General features: G+C 43.2%; 1 protein-coding gene across 1 annotated transcript in view; it reads left to right on the top strand.

Moving 5' to 3' along the window:
- Positions 1 to 375: 375 nt before the first annotated feature.
- The window catches only part of LOC149345543 (inactive CLIP domain-containing serine protease A3-like), a 356,905-nt gene continuing 335,143 nt past the window's right edge, over positions 376 to 22,137 (top strand). The window contains exon 1 of the mRNA XM_089585243.1: positions 376 to 530. Coding sequence (XP_089441369.1) covers positions 529 to 530 — 2 coding nt within the window. The 5' untranslated portion in view covers positions 376 to 528. The remainder of the gene's footprint in view (positions 531 to 22,137) is intronic.

Here is a 22,137-nt window from a genome sequence, read left to right as displayed (position 1 = left end):
GCTGCGCATGCTCTGTTGGGTTTCCTGGGAGACTGGCTGTTTTTCAATAAAGCACAGTTGATAGTCCAGTCGTTGTGTGTGCCTCGTCTCTCCTTTGTCCCCGTCTTTTTGGCTGGTTTTTCTTAAGTAAAGATAAGTAAAAGCCACTTTTGTCAATATGGTGGTTAAACGCCGAGTACTGCAGTGTAAGAGCAGAATTCGGCAATGCAAGTGTGCGGCCTTCCGTGCTCTGCTTTGCCCGTCGCAAGCTTCGCCTTGGAAAGCGCGCTAACCTGAGCACTCTCTGCCCATATGCGGCAACAGGTGACGCTGCTCGCGCGCATCGTTGCCCGGGAGGAGCGCGCACTTGTGGGCTCCCCGCTCTGGTGGCGAGGAGACACACTGGATGGACCGGTCCGCCTCTCCTCACGGACCGCCGAAGTGCGCCCCCGTTCGCGGAAGAAGCGGTGCGGCCGGCTATCGGCACTCAGCTCATCGCACGTTTGGTCGGCACCGTTACGACCAAGGCGCAGCACTCCGGCGACTAAAATGTGAGTACAACCACCCGCTGTGACTTGAGAGTTTGCTAGCCAACACCTGGTCACTTCGCCTGTGATAGCCTTGTCATGTAAACTACTTCGTTGCGTTGTCAGCTGAACCTCATAAAGCTCTTGCACATGAAATAGTAGTACAAGCACTACGATTCATATCGCCCACAACTTCAGCAGAACACCCACTCGAAAAAATAGCGGGACGTTCTGATACGCCGCTGCGTTCACGCAAACATTTCAAGAACTATCTGAACAGCGATTCGATTAGACTAACTCTACCAACTTATAGGCACTGTTTAGTTGTCTTTTTATTGTTGTTACTTTTTCTTTGCCCTTTTTCTCCTTCATTCACCGATCTATGCACCTCGTTTGTTTAAATACCCACCACAAAACTCCTGTACTGAGTTCAAGGGTCCCTCCTTTATAAAATATGTTATGTGAAACCATGCTATCATCATCAGCCTCATTACACCTTCTGTAGTATAAACGCCTCTTCAATGTCTCTAATTTTAGGCCTATCCTGCGTTAGCTGCGACCACCGTATCCACACGAACTCCCTTATCTCATCCAGCCACCTAACATTCTGTCGCCGCCTGCTACAATTACGTTCTCTTGGCACCCACATCGTTACCCTTAAGGACCATCGGTTATCTTGCCTTCGCATTACTTGCCCTGCCCAAGCCCATTTCTTCCTCTTCATTCCGACTAGGATGTCATCGACCCGCGTTTGTCTCCTCTCCCGCTCTGACCTCTTCCTTTCTCTTAACGCTACAGTTACCATTTGTCTTTCAATAGCTCTCTGGGTTCTCAACTGTACCCTTTTCGTAAGCCTCCACGTTTCTGCCCCATAGTTCAGCCCCGCAAGGTACAGCTGTTGTACACTTTTCTCTTGAAAGGATATTGGTGAACTGCATTACTGAACTGAGAAAACTTGTCACCGCATTCTTACCTTCTAGTTATTTCACACTTGTCATCCGGATATGCTGTCACTGCCTGCCCTAAGTAGACGCATAACCTTACCACTTCCAATACCTCAATAATAATTGTAAACTGCTGTTCTCTTCCAAAACTGGTGAACAATACTTTGGTTTACTGGATATTAAATTTTAGACCCAGCGTTCTAATCGGCACATGTAACAGGTGAAGGTGGGCTACTTGGTGGTTGACAATGGAGTGCATTTGCTACCGCTCAAAACGACGAGGGACGAAGAGAGGAAAGCGCAGGACAAAACGCGGAACTTCAACTAGGGTTTACTGCAAGGAAAACCACATTTATACATGATTCGTAATCACACCTGAACAACAGCAGACACCATCACATTTACAGGAACGTGGGCGCGCGTGGCACAAGTTAGCATCTAGATAGTTGAATCCTTTCTTGGATAAGGATACCGAAGTGGTGCTTATGCGACGGTCATCTATTTTTTTATGCAGTAGGCTTCAAAACTTTCCCTGCTAAACTGGGTCGCTAATTTTAATAAGAACGGTAAACTGGGCTAGTTGGTAGGAATTCATACTGAAAACTGCGCAAAAAAAGAAACGAAGACACAGAACAAGAAGGCACGACACGGGCGCAGAATTTTTTTTTTAAATTGTGTCGCGGAACCTGGGCGTGCAGTTACGACAATGGCGACAATGTTTGACCAGTTCGCTGACCCCCGCCAATGATTCAACGGCTGCGCGGTGCTCCTGAAGTCTAACATTTAGGCAACGTCCAGTTTGCCCTAAGTAACAATTCCCACATGTGAGGGGTACTTGGTGCACCACCCCAGTTTTGCGGGGAACGAACCTGTCTACGTGCTTAGTGCGGCACTCATTCTTTTTTCCATTTTTCTGCACCAAATTGCACATGTTTGAAAGCTTTTTGGGCGCCGTGAGGACCACAGGGACATCACATTTCATGGCCACTTTTTTGAGGCGATGGGAAATTTGGTGGAAGTACAGCAGAGCCACGGGTCTCCGGCGTTGCGGTTCTTCACTTAGGCAGTGCTTCGGTGGGCATCGGGCTTCCTTGGCAAGGGCTTCTGTCACCGAAATGACCATCTCACGAGGAAAACCAGCACTACTCAGTAGTTGTAACTAAAATTTCACGCTATCCTGGATTTATTTATTTATTTATTTAGTTATTTACAATACTGCCAGTCTCAGTAAGAGACCGTAGCAGGTGGGCAATCAGTACAATACAAAGTTCAAAACAATAGAGAGAAATTACAAGCAGATGAACAAAAAAAAAGAGAGCTCTTACAATAAGTGTTCGATAAATATAAGTAGGCAGGTTATCAAAGAATACCTTGAAGATTCAGAGCTGTAACAAAAAAGAAAACTAGTACAGCAGCAGTCGATCATGCAGCAGGCATGCTAGTGTTCGAAGTATTTAACAATACGAACTAGAAGAAAGTGAAAAAGAAGGTAACGGGTGGCAGTAGGTATGCATCCATGCTGAAAAATAACAGATCAAGAGATGTCAATAAGTAATTGTTGGGCAGTCATCTAGTAAAATGTAGGACTCTCGGCACTTCACTGATTCTTGTTACATTCTAATAATCTTGAGGAAAATGAAGATAGTGAATCCGATATGGCAATCGATGGATCGAGTTGATTGAATTCGCTGATAGCTAAAGAAAAGAAAAAATCATGAGTTTGTTCGGTTGGCATGGGTATTTAGTCTGTGTGTGCGCATGCTTGGCCCGGATTGCCGTGACTGTGAGAAGGATGCATATTTAGGCATATCTATACTGTAGCTGTTGTGTAATAATTGATATAAAAACTTCAGGCCGGATTCTTTTGCCCTAGATAATGATGATGCGGCAAGACCAGTAGGGGAGTCAGAGGGTTTGTATTTGTTATTCATCATGGGGGGTACAGCGTGAAGAAGACGAAGGAAGAAGACTACACAGACGGGCGCTGATTGGCCCGGATTGCCGTGACTGTGAGAAGGATGCATATTTAGGCATATCTATACTGTAGCTGTTGTGTAATAATTGATATAAAAACTTCAGGCCGGATTCTTTTGCCCTAGATAATGATGATGCGGCAAGACCAGTAGGGGAGTCAGAGGGTTTGTATTTGTTATTCATCATGGGGGGTACAGCGTGAAGAAGACGAAGGAAGAAGACTACACAGACGGGCGCTGATTGGCCCGGATTGCCGTGACTGTGAGAAGGATGCATATTTAGGCATATCTATACTGTAGCTGTTGTGTAATAATTGATATAAAAACTTCAGGCCGGATTCTTTTGCCCTAGATAATGATGATGCGGCAAGACCAGTAGGGGAGTCAGAGGGTTTGTATTTGTTATTCATCATGGGGGGTACAGCGTGAAGAAGACGAAGGAAGAAGACTACACAGACGGGCGCTGATTGGCCCGGATTGCCGTGACTGTGAGAAGGATGCATATTTAGGCATATCTATACTGTAGCTGTTGTGTAATAATTGATATAAAAACTTCAGGCCGGATTCTTTTGCCCTAGATAATGATGATGCGGCAAGACCAGTAGGGGAGTCAGAGGGTTTGTATTTGTTATTCATCATGGGGGGTACAGCGTGAAGAAGACGAAGGAAGAAGACTACACAGACGGGCGCTGATTGGCCCGGATTGCCGTGACTGTGAGAAGGATGCATATTTAGGCATATCTATACTGTAGCTGTTGTGTAATAATTGATATAAAAACTTCAGGCCGGATTCTTTTGCCCTAGATAATGATGATGCGGCAAGACCAGTAGGGGAGTCAGAGGGTTTGTATTTGTTATTCATCATGGGGGGTACAGCGTGAAGAAGACGAAGGAAGAAGACTACACAGACGGGCGCTGATTGGCCCGGATTGCCGTGACTGTGAGAAGGATGCATATTTAGGCATATCTATACTGTAGCTGTTGTGTAATAATTGATATAAAAACTTCAGGCCGGATTCTTTTGCCCTAGATAATGATGATGCGGCAAGACCAGTAGGGGAGTCAGAGGGTTTGTATTTGTTATTTATCATGGGGGGTACAGCGTGAAGAAGACGAAGGAAGAAGACTACACAGACGGGCGCTGATTGGCCCGGATTGCCGTGACTGTGAGAAGGATGCATATTTAGGCATATCTATACTGTAGCTGTTGTGTAATAATTGATATAAAAACTTCAGGCCGGATTCTTTTGCCCTAGATAATGATGATGCGGCAAGACCAGTAGGGGAGTCAGAGGGTTTGTATTTGTTATTCATCATGGGGGGTACAGCGTGAAGAAGACGAAGGAAGAAGACTACACAGACGGGCGCTGATTGGCCCGGATTGCCGTGACTGTGAGAAGGATGCATATTTAGGCATATCTATACTGTAGCTGTTGTGTAATAATTGATATAAAAACTTCAGGCCGGATTCTTTTGCCCTAGATAATGATGATGCGGCAAGACCAGTAGGGGAGTCAGAGGGTTTGTATTTGTTATTCATCATGGGGGGTACAGCGTGAAGAAGACGAAGGAAGAAGACTACACAGACGGGCGCTGATTGGCCCGGATTGCCGTGACTGTGAGAAGGATGCATATTTAGGCATATCTATACTGTAGCTGTTGTGTAATAATTGATATAAAAACTTCAGGCCGGATTCTTTTGCCCTAGATAATGATGATGCGGCAAGACCAGTAGGGGAGTCAGAGGGTTTGTATTTGTTATTTATCATGGGGGGTACAGCGTGAAGAAGACGAAGGAAGAAGACTACACAGACGGGCGCTGACTCGAAACTAACTTTTTTATTGAAAAGACCAAACATATATACACATATTGTGTATATAAAGGAGCAAACATATATACGCAATATGTGTATATATGTTTGGTCCTTTCAATAAAAAAGTTAGTTTCGAGTCAGCGCACGTCTGCGTAGTTTTCTTCCTTCGTCCTTCGTCTTCTTCGCGCTGTACCCCCATGATGAATTATTACAAACTCGCCCAGCTTTCCATCCTTCTTCAATGTATTTGTTACGAATTAATCTTACACTTTTCGTTGCACTCTATCAAGCCGAGTGATGTTAGTAATTGATTGCGGGAACCAAACAGCGCTTGCGTATTCTAAGATTGGCCTTACGAGGGTAGTGTAGGCAAGAAGGTTGGTATCTTGAGGGGCCAAACGTAACCATCTTCTAAGGAAGAACAGCTTTCGCAAGGCAGCAGAGCTAACATTGGCGATATGCGCGTCCCATCTTAGGTCAGAAGTTAATGTTAACCCTAGGTATTTATGTTAAGAGACCCTTGAAAGCGTTGATTCATTGATACTGTATTTTGTAGCTGTTTTTTCCTGGTGACTGTAATGCCAAATCAAGGGAGACAACCAGCCAAAAAAGACGAAAAGAATACTCGGAACGTGTGGATCGAGTTCCCGCGGCAAAAAGACGAGTTCATATTACTCTTCAGTGCACCTTTAAGTGTTTTGCTTTAATATGCTCCATGATTTTGCATGACGTACTGGTAAGTGAAATGGGTCGATAGCTAGAGGGTGAGTTTGTATCTCCGAATTTATGAATGGGTAGAACCTTTGCTTTCTTTCAATCGTCGGGCAGCTTCGAAGTTGATAAAGATTTACGGAAAATGATATCGAGGTATTTAGGCTGTCAGGAAAAGAAAAACGCTACCTCGAATGTGAATGTTGACACGATGTGTTTTATTTTGTTTTTAATATTGTTATTTTTTGAATTTTTTTAAATTTTGTGTTCCCGCTGCATGACTTGTGCCCATTTCTTTCCATTTTTGGCACCATTTAGGTATTTAATCCGGCTGGCAGCTAATAAAGATTTCAGTTGTAAGTCAGCGTTGTGATGTGTCTCTGCATGTGTCCTTCTTGTCCGGTTCGTTGCGCTCTAATCATGGAATGACTACAGCGCACCATTCCGCATATCGTTTAAGGAACTGATTTGGGGTGTCGTCTGGACCACTGGTTTTTTTGGTCTAAGTTTAGCAGCAAGTTAAGAACACCATCATCTGTTATGTGGAGAGGACCGATACATGGCGTAGATGCGCAGAAACTGTCAGGGAGAATGCCGTGACCTTTTGTAAAAACAGATTAGAAAAAGTCGTCGTGCATGTTGGCTTTCATCTGTTTTTCCTCCATGGACAGGTTGGATGTGGCTGTATTATCTTTGCGAAAATTTTTCCAGAATCTATGGGAATTATTCCTGAGATGTATAGAGGGAAGGTCACGTTAAAGTACTGTTCCTTTGCATGCTTTGATATTTCATTTAGCCTTGCGACTGCACTGGTTAGTTTCAATGATTTGGTGGCATTTCGCCCCTTTTTTTTAATTGATCTACGGAGCCGCTTGACTTGCCGTTGTGCGTGAATTACGTCCCTTGTGATCCACGGGTTGTTTTATTACGAAAGTAATACTACGCCAGGTTTCAGCTCGTCGCGTAGCTCACGTTTGATTGGTAGCCACGTTTGACCTTGAATAGCGTTGCTTCAGCCGCGGTCCGCCAGATGGCAGCACCATCGGCGCGCCGCGCGGCAGCGGCGCCGAGAAGTTTGCTCTGTTAAAAATACAGTGGGTCGAGGCTGGGAATCGAACCAGGGCCATTGCAATTTGAAACGGAGACGCTACCACTCCGCCACGAAGGCTCAGAGCTTGAGCATGAATAAAGGCTCATCTAGTGAATGCATGGGTCTCAAAAAGAGAATGATAGAAATAAACTTGGTACTATGAGCACTGTAATATGCTTTGCCTGAAAGGGCATGGAAACTTTTTTATCAATCGGTTTGGTAAACGCGGCCGTGGCGTTGCTATATATTGTTACGGGACGACGGGCCCGCGCAGAGAAAGGCACAGAGACTCAGACACAGGACGCAGACACAGGACTCAGACTCAGACTCCTCGTTCGCCGCACCATCCGCGCGACTGGCCGTGCCGCGAAGCTCTTGCCCCGATACCGCGGCCCTTACCGTGTCGTTGCACGGCTCGGCCCCGTTAAGGCCGATTCACAAGACGGACCGTTCGCCCGCGGCCCGCGCACTACGTATTCATGCGTCATCACATTGAGAGGCGACATTGAAGAGGGCGCAAGTTCGCTAAAGTGTAAAGTGGGGTTACCTGATCTTGTCGTCGGAAGCGAGAATAGATAAAGCGAAGTGCACGTCGCTGCACTCGCTCCGGTTCAGCTGCAAGTGTTTGAGTGTAGGGATCCCACACCTCACACGCATATTCCATTATCGGGCGTACGAGCATCTTATAAGCCGTAAGTTTACTATCCTGTGTAGCATGCTTAAGTGACCGCCTAATGAATCCTAATGTTTTATTTGCTTTAGCAACAATGTTATGTACGTGAGTGTTCCAAAGCAGGTCTGAAGTAATTGTCACTCCCAGGTATGTATATTCTGTTACTCGATTAAGTTTGTTTTCTTGTAATGAGTAGTCAAATTCGAGTGGCTGATGTTTGTGTGTGATTGTCATACATACTGTTTTACTGGGGTTTAAAGACATTTGCCACTTTCTACACCATTCGCTAATGTTGAGCAGGTAACCATTAAGCTTAACTTGATCTTCAACTGAATTAACATTAGTATAAATAATGCAATCGTCTGCAAATAATCTGGCCTTGATTTCTGAATCTTCAATGAGGTCGTTTATGTAAACAAGAAACAATAACGGTCCGAGTACCGAGCCTTGTGGTACTCCCGATGTCACGTCACACACTTGGGATGCGCTCCCGTCAATACTTACAAATTGCCTGCGGCCCACAAGAAAACTTTCCAGCCAACGAACTATATTTGAGTTTTTGAGTACTGATTGAAATTTGCTTAAAAGTTTTCTATGATTTACCTGATCGAAGGCTTTCCTAAAGTCTAGGAATATTATGTCAATTTGCCCTTTCTGGTCAATGATTTCGCTAAAATCGTGCAAAGTTTCTATCAATTGTGTAACCGTCGACATGCCCTGTCGAAAACCATGCTGACACCTATTCAAGAATTCAATATCTGTTAAGTATTGTCGAATGTGCTTTGAGACAATGTGCTCTAGGAGCTTACAACAGGTTGACGTTAGTGCGATGGGACGATAATTACTGACCGTTTTTGAATCTCCAGTCTTGAGAATAGGAATTATTTTGCTAGTTTTCCAATCATCGGGAACCGTGCTTGTTGATAGTGACTTCCTAAACACTAGTACGAGGTATCTAGCTGACCATTCTGCGTATCGCTTCAAAAACAGATTAGGAATATCATCGGGGCCCATTGATTTTGATGTTTTTAGGCTCAACAATAAATTCAGTACGCCTTCTATCGATAAGCTTATGTCGTCAATTGCGCGTGTTTCAGCAGCGAACCTAGTATCCGCTGGCTTGTTATCGTCTTCATTGAAAACACTTGCGAAGTGTCTATTGAAAAGATCGCACATTTCAGTCTTATCACTTATAGGTCCGCTCTCTGAGCTTATCTCCGCGACTTTTTTCTTTGGTACTGCCAAGTGTCTCCAAAACCTTTGAGGTGATTCTCGTAGAAATTTTTCCAATGTGACGTTATAAAACTTAAATTTAGATTCTTTTATGTGTGACCTCATATTACTACTTAGAGCTAGCATGTCACTCAACGCAGCCGGATCGAGTGTGCGTCGGTACTTTTTCCTACGCCTGCTGATTTTTCTTTTTAGTTGAATAATGTTCCTTGTTATCCACGGACTGCACGCACGTTTCTTTTTTGTGACCAGTGGCACATAACGAGTTATGCACCTATGGACTAAAGATTTGAATTCTAACCATAGTTCATTAACAGTCACTGATTCGTTACAACTTAGCTCTTCAAATGGGCCAAAGCAGTAATATAGCTCGTCAAGTACGGCGGTGTCGTCTGCCCTGTTAAAATCTCTATAAGATGACACTTCAATCGTCTTCTTTCGAAAAGAAGCAAAGGACAATTTCATACTAACTAAACAATGATCGGAAAGACCAGGTAACACTTCTACCTCGATCGGCTGTGACGAAAGACCTTGAGTTAGAAAAAGAAGGTCTAAAACTGATTTGCTGTTACCCTGTACTCTTGTGTACTCTCGTACTACCTGCTGAAGCCCATGAGAAAAGCACAAATCTAGAAGACCGAGCGCTGCCTCTCGTTCACGTTGCCCCGGAATCATTTCATACCATTTCACATCCGCAACGTTAAAATCCCCCTCGATTATCGCGTTTTTGTTTTGAATTCGCAAATGGTGTAAAAAGTCGTTCAATGCATCAATGACGTCTGAAGTTGCGCCCGGAGGACGATGCACAGCGCCAAATAAAATTTCATGTGTTCCGCGATAGACTCGGCAAAAAGCGGATTCGATGTTATGAGGGCCTGAAATAACCGTGTGCTGTATCGTATTGTCAATGAAAATAGCTACGCCTCCCCCTCGGCTGCTGCGGTCAAATCTGATAACGCCATACCCAGGGGGGCATATCTCCGTATCCAAAATATCAGGGTGAAGCCAAGTTTCCGTGACAACTGCGACATCAGGTTGGTGTTCTAATAAAACGTGCTCCAGCTCCTCTACCTTATTAACAAGACTGCGTGCATTTATGTTTAGTATATGAAATTCATTTCCGCTTGTCTGTCAGTCTTGAACAGATGGGGAAGCACTCCCCCGGGTAGGCGTAGAAGCACTCTCTCGGGCAGACGTGGAAGCATTTGATAGCTGCTGATAAACCTGATAACGTTCGCTTGTAACGTCATTCCAAGCATACATGACACCATCTATTTTCAGCTTGTCAAAAATTAAAGCCACTTTTTGTCCGTTCTTTCGGCTATCTGCAGCACTCTTCCAAAGGTTTTGCCTTCTGTTCCTGACGATACTTGAGAAATCTTCGTGAACGGAAAGATTTGTATCCTTCAACTTCTTGGTATTTTTTAGTACTTCTACCTTTTCATTGTAGTTGCCAAAACGCACAATTACAGGCCTGGGACGCTCTGTGCTTAGTCGTCCTATCCTATGAATACGTTCGGTGCTCGCCACAGAAACGCCCAGTTTTTCATGAAAAACACCGCTTACTACACTCGTTTTTAGCTGTTCGTACGTTTCATCTGGAACCTCACGAATACCGTGAGTGACAACATTGTTTCGACGAGACCGATTCTCGAGGTCGTCGATCTTTCTCAACATGTTATCCATGCTTGCACGCAAACTAGAAAGTTCTTTCTCAGACTCCTGAAGCCTTTTAGCCAATTCGGTCACATGAGATACCACCGTTTCCATGTTAGACAGACGGTGGTTTACTTTGTCGAAAGCCTTCATAAAATCTAGAAATATAATGTCTATCTGTCCCTTACGATCAGCAATCTCACAAAAATCATGCATTGCTTCCATCAATTGGGTTACTGTTGATAGACCCCGTTGAAATCCGTGTTGAAATGGATATATTGTGTTGTTATCACAGCAAGTGATATTGTGCTATATTTGCTATTTGAGCGCCAACTGTTGCAGTGATGACAAAAGATGGTAAAGACTTTGCTAAACAACTGGATGAATTTCGAAGAGAGATGCGAGCTGAGATGCGGTCTCTGAAGGAAGGCGTGAAGGTTTGCTCGGATGCGTGTGACGGTGTCACAGGAATTCAAAAAGATATGAAAGAGCTGAAGCTGGAAATTAGAAAGCTTCTTGAGAAAAACCAGATGCTTGAACAAGAAAACAAACAACTGCGGGATAAGCTGGATGAAACTGAGCAGTATAACCGGCTCAATAATCTGGAAATCAAGGGTTTGCCTGGGAGTTGTGATGAGATATCAGTCGTCAAGCAAATTGGTGAACAGCTGGATGAGGTAATCGATGACAATGACATTGATATCTGTCACAAAGTTGATGTACCAAACTCAAGGGCAAAGAACATAATTGTCCGTTTCACGCGCAGAACTAAGCGTAATGCGCTTTTGGCCAAAGCAAGGAAGACACGGCTAACGACTGAAAAGCTCGGTTTCGAAGGAACAGCTAAACCGGTGTACATAAATGAACACTTGACGCGGAAAAACAAGCAGCTACTCGGGGCTGCTAACTCCCGCAAAAAAGATGTGGGATGGAAATTTGTGTGGTCAAGCAATGGAAAGGTTTTGGCCCGTCGAGCCGAGGCAACCACAGTCTTGCATATCAAGTCGGTGGCCGATGTGGATCGTATGACACCGAGCTCGCCTATCGCACAATCAAGTGATAATTCTGGAGTGCAAGAAGATGGTAATTCCTCGCCGGGCAGTTAAACGGCTGTACCGATGACATGTTTTTCATTCCATGTACACGTTGTGTCGCTTGATCTCACACCATGAATGGAGGGATGTGTGATTCTAATAGCTTTAAGGAAGACATCTTAAAGAATGCCTGGGTGCGTAGATCACTATCTTTGTTTCACTTGAACACTCGCAGTCTCCGAAAGAAGGGAGACCAATTAGCATTGTATCTAGAAGAGCTCTCTTGGGAATTCGATGTACTTTGCTTCACGGAAACTTGGTATATGAATCAATCTGATGTTTATCATTTTGACGGATACCACCACATGGGTTTATTTCGCTCTGGAAAAAGAGGTGGTGGGGTTTCTTTATACACAAAAGTTGGTTTAAATTGCAGTTTACTAGATTACTTTTGTGTTATGACCAATGATTTTGAAATACTGACAGCAGCATGCAGAGATACCGTTATTATTGTGGTATATAGACCTCCTTCGGGCAAAACAAAAGATTTCCTTGAATACTTTGATGGAGTATTAACGCAGTTGTCAGTTTCTGGTCGATTTGGAATAGTTGTTGGGGATAATAACATTGATCTGCAAAGCGTTAGTAGTGCACAAAATGAATTCTATACTATGATGCTTTGTTATGGTTATCAAAATCGTATAGGCAGTGCCACACGTGTTACTGCAACATCGGAAACTCTGATTGATATCTGCTTCACTAATCTTGTTTCGGGCCGAATTGTTTCTGGGGTCCTTGCGGCAGATATTAGTGATCACCTGGCTATTTTTTGTATTGTAGAAGACCTTTCCTCTAAGAAAGTTAATGAAACACAGCTTAAAACGAGAAAGATTAATGATGATACCTTGCAAGCTTTTAGAGAATTAGTTCAGGAGGTCGACTGGTCTCAGATTATTAACGAGCAAGATTCAAATATTAGTTTCAATCTATTCTACTCTAAGATCAAAGAGCTCTACTCAAAGGCATTCCCAGTGTATTTTTGGAAAAAAACATAAAAGGGCTAGAAAGCCATGGATGTGCCCCGCGCTGTATGGTAAGATAAAACAAAGAAATAAATTGTTTGAGGACTGGCTGAAACACAAAGATGAGTTAAAATCTAAGGAGTTTAAAATATATCGCAACAAAGTTAATGCAGAACTAAGGAAAGCTAAACGTGAGTATTACAACCGTAAATTTCACAGCGCGGATCAACCTCAAAAATTTTGGAAGGTCTACAAAAGTCACCAATATGACACCTGAATTCACTTGTCTCTCGGAGTTAAACACGCAAGGTGAAACACTGTGTGGTGTTGAACTTTGTGAAAGATTTAATAGACATTTTTTGACAGTTGCGATAGACCAGATGCGGGATAGATCAGATTTAGATCCAGTCACTTACATTAATACTTGTACACAAGGCACGCTTTTTTTACACCCTACTGATGAAGGCGAGATCAAACGAGTTATTGATTCTTTAAAGAGCAATAGTGCTCCAGGTCCTGACGATATTAAGGCACTGCCAATCAAGTCAGTAGCCTCAACTCTAGCCTCCCCGCTTGCACATATATACAATAGTATCCTGCGCAGTGGACTTTTTCCAGATGAGCTTAAAATCGCACGGGTAACAGTGATACATAAAGGCGGCTCAAAAGACGATCTTAACAACTACCGCCCCATATCGCTATTAAGTGTTTTTGCGAAAATATTGGAATGCCTTATACATAAACGACTTGCTGCATATGCAACTGCTTTTCATTTAATATCTCCCAAACAGTTTGGCTTTTGCAAAAATAAGTCGACTGAAACAGCACTAATTCAGATTAAAGAGAAGATAATCGAGAATATCGAACAAAAGCTTTTTACAGTTGGTATCTTCCTCGACTTAAGGAAAGCGTTTGATTCCGTAAACCATCGCATACTAATCGAAAAACTAAATGCTTATGGAATTCGGGGACATGCCAATAACTTAATTCAAAGTTACTTAAGTAATCGAAAACAGTTCGTTAAACTGGGTGATTATGTGTCCGAATTGAGAACTATAAATAAGGGTGTACCACAAGGGTTAATCTTAGGTCCGCTTCTTTTTTTGTTCTATATTAATGATATTGAAAATATTCCTTTCACTCAAGACATACTCTTGTATGCAGATAATACAAATGCTTTTTTTTCCGGATCAAAATTGAAAGAAATAGAAGAAGCAGCCAACACTTGGCTATGTAACTTATCGAACTGGCTTATTAGCAATGATTTGCAGTTTAACATCAAGAAAACAAAATATATCCTATTCAGAGCAAGAAACACACCTATTGACTACGAAATTAATCTCACCTTCCACACTGAAAGTTTGCAGCAAACAAAAACCATTAAATTCCTCGGTGTCCACTTTGAAGAGTTTCTGAGCTGGAATGAACATGTAAATCATTTGAAATTAAAAATGTCGAAAGTAGTTGGAGCATTATGGAGGGTGAAGAACCTGATTCCAACTAGGTACAGATTAAATACATATTATGCAATCATCCAATCCCACTTAACTTACTGTCTTTTGATTTGGGGGAAAACAACTAGAGGTAACTTGCAAACGTTAACAATCATGCAAAAGAAAGCAATTAGGGCTCTGGAAAGCTTAAATTATAATGAGAGCACAAGGCCTTTTTTCAAGAAATATGGGATTTTTTTTCTTGAACAGCTCTATTTATACAAACTTGCACTCTACATATACACCCAAAGGAAACAAAATTCCCACAGCTTTGATAATACATATCTGATGAAAAATGACAGCTTTTGTTTCAGGAAAATAAATTACATATCACCACGTTTACGAACAAATTATGGATTACAAAGTATGAAATACCTTATTCCCAACGCTTTAAACGAGAACGCGGTGTTAGCTGAAGCTATCAATTATCCTTCTATTAATACATTGAAAAGATTTTTGCGCGAAATTTTCATTGTGTGGTTGTAGTTGGGTTCACGGTTTTTGTGAATTTCTATAATGTGTACTTTCTTTTCGAGTGACTGCTTTTGAGTGGAATGGACTGTATTTGATTTATGTTTATCATACTTATTTGTTGTACATTATTGATTATAAGTGTCTCTCCTGATGGATTCTGTATTTTTCTGATGGTTTCTGCACAAGGTTTTGCTAAAACAGTTTTTATTTTGTTTGAATGTTGGCACGAGTGTTGTGCACAATTTCAAATATCATGCTAAATTGTTTTCGCTCAAAGTGCTTTGTTCGTTTTTCTTCGTTAGTTTATGATTTGTTTATTCGGAGTGCATCGCTACCAACTTTGTTGTGGGGTCAGGGGACCCAGCCAGGTACAGGTATTGTACCTTTTGTCCCCGGCCCTTAGTTTTCTGTACTGAGAACTAAAATGTTAATAAACTCAAACTCAAACTCAAATATTGTCGAATGTGCCTAGGAATGGTGTGCTCTAATATCTTGCAAGCTGTACTCGTCAAAGCGATTGGTCTGTAATTACAAGCCAGTTTTTGATCGCCCTCTTTCGGTAGTGGTATTACCTTACCGACCTTCCAATCTTGCGGAATACACCCCGTAGTAAGAGACTTCTCAAAAGTTAGTAGTAGATATTTCGCTGTCCACCCCACATATCTTTTCAGAAATTCATTCGGGATATCGTCCGCGCCCGACGATTTTCTCACGTTAATATCACGTTGCGCGGGACATCACGCTTGCGGCGTGAAATTTTGGCCAATTTTCGAATTCACTTTTGAAATCCATGGACTCAGATCTGAAGCTCCGCCTTCTATCCGGCCTACCACGCCGTGAAGAAACTTTGCTGTGTCGCCTGTGGCTTGGTGTATCTTACACCAACCATTTCTCTTTTTTATAGTTTAGAAGAACTTCTATTTGTGCTTCATGGTTCATTGTACTCGAGAAAGGAAAACAGTAGCGCCGAAAAAGCCCATGCTCCCAAGCTCGGTAATCACAGGTGTTGCTGAAGCCCTCCTACATAAAGTCAAGGGCGCCATGTTTAAGCGGCCATCAGAGCGAAAGAAGAAAAATGCGAAAGCTGAAGTTGTTCCGTTGTCCACAACGGAACAACTGTTGTCCACAACGTAAGGTTTGAGGTTGTCCACAACGTAAAAAAGGTGGCAAATAGACATGTCGTGCCTGTCGTCTCTCCGGCTCCACGGAAGCTTGCACAGATCTGCGCACGCGTAGCGAGCGATGGAAAGAGGAACTGCAGAGAGGCTGCAGTAAAAAAAATGGGGGGGGGGGGGGGGGGGTATTGTAGTTATACCAAGAACACGTGCGAAAGCAGGTGTTCATTCTTCAACTGGAGGGGGCAGTTAAGCTCCGCCTTAAGAGCGCGACGCGATACCAGTAGACGGTGGATTCATTTCATTTCATTTATTTATACTGTCAGCCCAGATCACGGGCTATAACAGGAGTGGATAATGAGGTATAAAAATAGCAAAAACACAAACATTGAAACGGGCACAAAATTAGGTACATAAAGCGCTCACCACTTATACAAAAAATAAAACACTCATATATTTCATGTAGACAATACAACATCATGCAGCTTATCTAAAAATTCCCTAAGTGTTTGTGAGGTGACAACAGAGTTTGGTAGCATATTCCAATCCTTAATTGTTCTTAGGAAGAAACTAAATTTCAAGCATTCCGGACTGTGGGCATTGGTATGTACAAGCTGTGACGATGGCGTGATATTTCACCAGTTTTAATTTCAAAGTAATTTGATTGGTTTATTTTCAAGCTGCGATTAATAATCTGAAAAAGAAAAGTGAGCCTGTCGCATTTGGTTCTAAAATCGAGCGCTTCCAAATCAGCACGTTTACACAAAGACGTTGGGGAATCAGAATGTCGGTACCTATTAAATATAAACCTAGCACCGAGACGCTGAATTCTTTCCAGCTTAGAGCAATTGAATGCAGTGTGGGGGTCCCAAACAATTTTTCCATATTCGAGAATGGGCCTTATCAAGCTCTTAAAAACCAGACATTTGATTGGAGGGGTTGCACGATGCATATTTCGTCTGAGGCTCCAGAGTCACATGTATGCACATGTATGCAGAATTTTTCATTCTCTATTTAACATTCATAGATGGCGGCGAGTCCTCATACACCACCCCCAGCGCAGCGGCGCAGCGGTTAAGAGGTTTCTCACTGCACTGGCAGGTGGCTGTTATTTCTACCACAGCCACCCGTAGGCTTTGTGCGACCCATGTTGCTCTTCCCGAGCAACCTCTCGCGCAGCTGGCGCGACGCTCTTCCCAATTTACCCGAGTAACTCGGGTAATCTCGGGTAACTCGGTTTGCTAGGCGCGGCGCCATCTGTTGGAGCGCAGCGGAAGCGGTTGCCAGGCGACAGCAAAGGAGGGTCCACAGACCACGCGACGAGTGGTTACACCTGGCGTAGTACTGCCTTCGCAATAACGCATGGGAAACACTTTGTGAAGTGCTGCACCGGCATGATCTGCGAGAAGGTTTATGGGGGCCAAACAGGCAGTTCATTTCAGTTTATTTTCCTTAAAGGCCCCCTTGTATCGGGGGTATTACATAAATCCTTCAGACATGGCAGTTGCGCGAAACACACACACACAAGACAGGTTACGGGACGAGCGCAAACTTACAACTGATTTTATTCAAAATACAAGGCACATATTTAAAGGAAGAAAAATAGAATGCACTTTTAGCATGCGCATCGAGATTATACATAATGTAGCAGTCAAAAGCATACCAAGGTCTGAACTTACATCGTCTTATCGAGAAAGGCTACCTCACTATTGTACAGTGCAACCGAAGAATCGCTGATACATGCTTGTCCTTTTTTCTTTATGAAATACGCTTCCATCACTTCACGTGCAATTGAATCTCGACTTTTGCCCAGACATCTGATCTCATTAAGCCGTGGCCGACAGTGACTGCAGGACAGGCAATGCTTTGCCAAATTTGATCCCTCCCCCGTTGTTAACGATAACCCATGTTCCCGTACGCGATCGTTCAAGCAGCGTCCAGTCTGGCCTACGTACGTTTTTCCACAAGTCAGTGGTATTTCGTAGACAACTCCGACGGCGCATTCTGCAAAGGGCCTAGCGTGCTTCTTGTCACAACCACTTTTCTTTGTTCCTTGATTGGTGATGCGGGGGCATAGCTTTTCCAGTTTGGACGGTGCTGTAAACACCATTGGCACATTGTACTTTCCCTCCACCTTCTTCAGGTTGTGTGACACCTTGTGCACGTACGGCATGACTACTGGTCTTGCTTTGCTTTTCGCCCTTTGCCGCGCTTTCCCTTTCGCCCTTTGCCGCGCTTTCCCTTTCATCTTTTGCAGTAGCGTCTCAGCCACAGCCGCCACGATCGCACGGGGGAACCCGGCAGATAAAAGCCTGCCGACCTGATCATTAAAACTTTCCTGCACTCTGTGAGGACACGATTTCATGAGGGCAGACTCTAGACACAGAGCAGCAATCCCTCTCTTCACAGTTTTGGAGTGCTCCGAACTATAGGGCAACAGACCTTTTTGGGCTCTGGGACGGTGCAACCAGCACACACCATTGTTCGAAAAGATAATGTGGATATCTAAAAACTGCAGGCAGTCCCCCGAAGGCATTTCATGAGTAAAAGTTAGACCTTTACCATGTTGCCTGAACTGAAATAAAACCTCATTCACCATATCGTGGGTCGTCATAGCGTGGTGGTTGCTCAAAAGAACTAAAAAATCATCCACATACCTAAAAACTTTTAAAACCTTACTGCCATCTAGGGCAGTTGTCAGTGACTGGTCAATACGTGATAAAAAGATATTCACGTGATAAAAAAATATTCAACCAACTAGCCCGACAACACGTTCTACTTAATGGTATTACATAAGAGGTGGGATTTTAATGAAATCAGCAAACAAAACAGCGAATATTAATTAGCACTCGAGGTGATCGGTTACATGCTCTTGAAAAGTAGAGGATGAAGCGATGTTGACGATGTCACGGGGTAGGCCGTTCCAGTCCGTTGCTGCTCGAAAGAAAAATGAAGCAGGAAATGTGGCCGTATGCGATGGCGGCAGGACAACTTGCAGGGGATGACTGATGCGGTGAGATATGCGTGCTGCAGCTGTGATATACGGTGACCGATTGAGGGTAGAATGAAATAATTTGTGATAAAGGGTGAGACTTTCAACGCGACGGCGGAATGAAAGGGGCGGTAGTCCTGATAAAGCTTTCAATTAAGAAATGCTGTCGTCATATGAGTATGAAGAGTGGATGAATCGAGTGGCACGATTTTGGACAGCTTCTAATGCATTAAGTAAGTAAGTTTGGTGTGGGCTCCATATGGCAGAGGGATATTCTAGTTTTGGCCTTATAAACGATTTATATACGAGTAACTTTACGTGTAGAGCGGCGAGGCGGAGATGGAGCTTGAGAAAACCGAGTGTTTTATTCGATGTTGAAATGATTTTGCCAGTATGGGTGCGCCAAGATAAATCATAAGACAAGATGACTCCTAGTTACTTATAAGATGACACTGATTCAATCGTAGTGTTAGCAATTGAATATTGGAAGCGATGCGGGCTGTGGCGACGAGAGAAGAATAAGAGTTTGCATTTATTGGGATTGAGGGACATGAGCCAGTTGTTACACCAACTAAGTACGCTGTTAAGATCTGTCTGAAGACTAAATTTATCACGAGAGTTATTAATAGTGCGGTAAATAACACAGTCGTCAGCGAACGTTTCGAATACTGCAGGAAACATGATCAGGTAATTGAATAATATATATTAAAAAGAGTAATGAACCGAGTACCGATCATTGCGGAACGCCTGATTTAACCGGGAGGCTGTTAGACAGGTGGCCGTTAGCAAATACTGATAGAGAACGGTTAGTGAAAAACTGCTCAATCCATTGTAGTATGTTAGGATGTAAGTTGAGCTGTGCAAGTTTTACTAATAAACGACGGTGAGGAATATTTTATCAAAAGCTTTCGCAAAATCTAGAAAGATGGCATCAGTCTGTATGTTACGGTCAAGATTTGTGTGCAAGTCGTGAAGGAACAACGCTAATTGGGTTTCACAAGACAGGCCCTTACGAAACCCATGTTGTGAAGAATGGAAGAAATCGTTTGAATCTAAGAAATTTATAATTTGAGAGTAGATGGCATGTTCCATATTTTTGCAGGGTACGCTAGTTAATGAAATGAGGCGATAATTCATGGGGAGTCTCTGTTACCTGATTTGTAGACTGGAACGACCTTCCCAGTTTTCCAGTCATCTGGAATGATCCCTGAAGAAAGCGACTGTGAAAAAATCACAGATAAATAGGCTTAACGTGTTGATTTTACATTTTTGAGCATCTTGAGAACAAACAGCGCTTACAGACAAAGGACCAGAACAAGAAGGACACACAACTGCGCTGACTAACAACTTTTATTTGGGAAGGGAGCCGATCCGCACCTTTTATACAGAACTGGAGGGAGTGAAGCGCATGCGCAAAGATCAGGAAAGGGGGAGCACGGAAAGTGCCAACACATACACCAAGTATTCTTATCGTCACTGATAACCAATAACGCAGCAAAAAACAAGCGAGAAAAGCAGGGGAGACAAAGGCAGGGAGCGTTAAGAAACAATTCTAAAAAATCTAAAAGATCTAACCGGGAAAATAAAAGTTCATCCAAATAAAATAAAAGTTCCAAATAAAAGTTGTTAGTCAGCGCAGTTGTGTGTCCTTCTTGTTCTGGTCCTTTGTCTGTAAGCGCTGTTTGTTCTCAAGATGTTCCCCAACCAACTCGCCCAGCAACACACCTTGCTAAAGATTTTTGAGCAGTTCTGTATTAATCATGTCCATACCAGCTGATGATGAGAGTTTCATGTCATCAATTATGGAAGCGATGTCATGTGCGAAGAAAGTGATAGCTGGCATGATGGCGTCTGGGTTGAGCGATGGTAACTGTGAAGGCGTGTCAAAATCACCAGTGAAAACAGATGCAAATGCGTTATTAGATATTTCTGTGCATTCATGGTCACTAACCGATTCGTGCAAGTCGTTAGTCAGTGCAATGTCACGACTATGCTTAGGATTTAAACCCTGCCAGAATTGTCTAGGATTGCTGATTTGTAGCTTCGGTAAGTCATAGTGATAAAAGTAGCGTCTGGCGCTACAACTGAAAGTAAGTATGATTTCTCAGATGCGAGGTATTTTTCACAAGCGGCTTGATTGTCAGTGCGTTTGGCTGCACGAAAGAGGTGTTTCTTCTTGTTTTCCAGGCGTTTTAGATGCTTGGTAAACCATGGCTTATTGCGGTTATTTTGGAAAGTCACCCTGGGGATAAACATATTAGAGAGCATATTTCAAAGTGCACTGCAGAGGAATCTGAACTCGTCTTTATGCCGCGGGAACTCGATCTACACGTTCCGAAGATTCTTAGAAACTTCGACTTATTGTCCTGTGTGGCCGATTTCCCAAAATAAATAGAATTAACGTCCGGATCCTGCCTTTATTTTTTGAATTCTCCCCGCACGGTGGGCGGAGTCGACCAACGCGTGGAGTGCCTTTCACCCAGCTCCGTGGAGGCTTTGCTTTCCCTTTATTTTTTTTTGTAGGTTTCCGTGAATAAATAGTTTGATTCGCAGATAATATAGCCGCAAAATAAGCCCGCAGAAATAAAAATATGCGCGGACTATTTGCTTCTACGGATTACTACGTACTACTCCGCCGATGGCAGAGCGGCAAGCCGCCACGGGACTGGGTGAGAGGCACTCCACGCGTTGGTCGACTCCGCCCACCGTACGGGGAGAATTAGAAAAAAAATAAAGGCGGGAGCTTGACGTTAATTCGATTTAATTAGGAAAATCGGCCACACAGGGCAATAAGTCGCAGTTTCTAAGAATGCTCGGAACGTGTAGATTGTGTTCCCGCCGCAAAAAGACGAGTCCAGATTCCTCTTCACAGTACCTATAACTTATTTTTGAATATCAAGCAGTTTTCGTGAACAGAGTGAGTGTCGAATGTGGACTGGTACTCTTAAAAAAACATGTTGTCTTCAGTTATTGCATCGTAATTTCCTTTATCGTAAAGATTTATTGTTTTTCTGGATGAGCGCTTCCGAGCGGGTGTAAATGAGAATAGAGCATGTAAGATTTTATGGTCGCTGATTTCTGGAAGATAACTAATGGATGATAGGCACTCAGGGCGGTTAGTTAGTATTAGGTCAAGGGTGTTTGCGGTTGCGTGTTTGACGCGAGTAGGTTCTGAGACTGAGTGAGAGTTGGATTCCCTCTTGATCTCGTAGAGGGAAATTTAGTTTCATTTCATTTCATTTCATTTATTTCATGTACTGAAAGGACATGAGGGGGCGAGAGAAAAAAGCTGCCTTACGGGCAGCTTGACAAGCTCGCACCCCCTATTACATATGGACAAGGGCGGACACAGTACATGCGCGAAACATCAGGAATTACATATTTTGTAAAGCCATTAGAGTAATTAG

Source organism: Amblyomma mixtum, chromosome 4 (genome assembly GCF_055824585.1).
Source record: "Amblyomma mixtum isolate Tamu chromosome 4, ASM5582458v1, whole genome shotgun sequence".
NCBI classification, from domain to species: Eukaryota; Metazoa; Arthropoda; class Arachnida; order Ixodida; family Ixodidae; genus Amblyomma; species Amblyomma mixtum.
The sequence above is the reverse complement of the archived record's forward strand: the minus strand, read 5'-3'. Positions and strand labels throughout refer to the sequence as shown.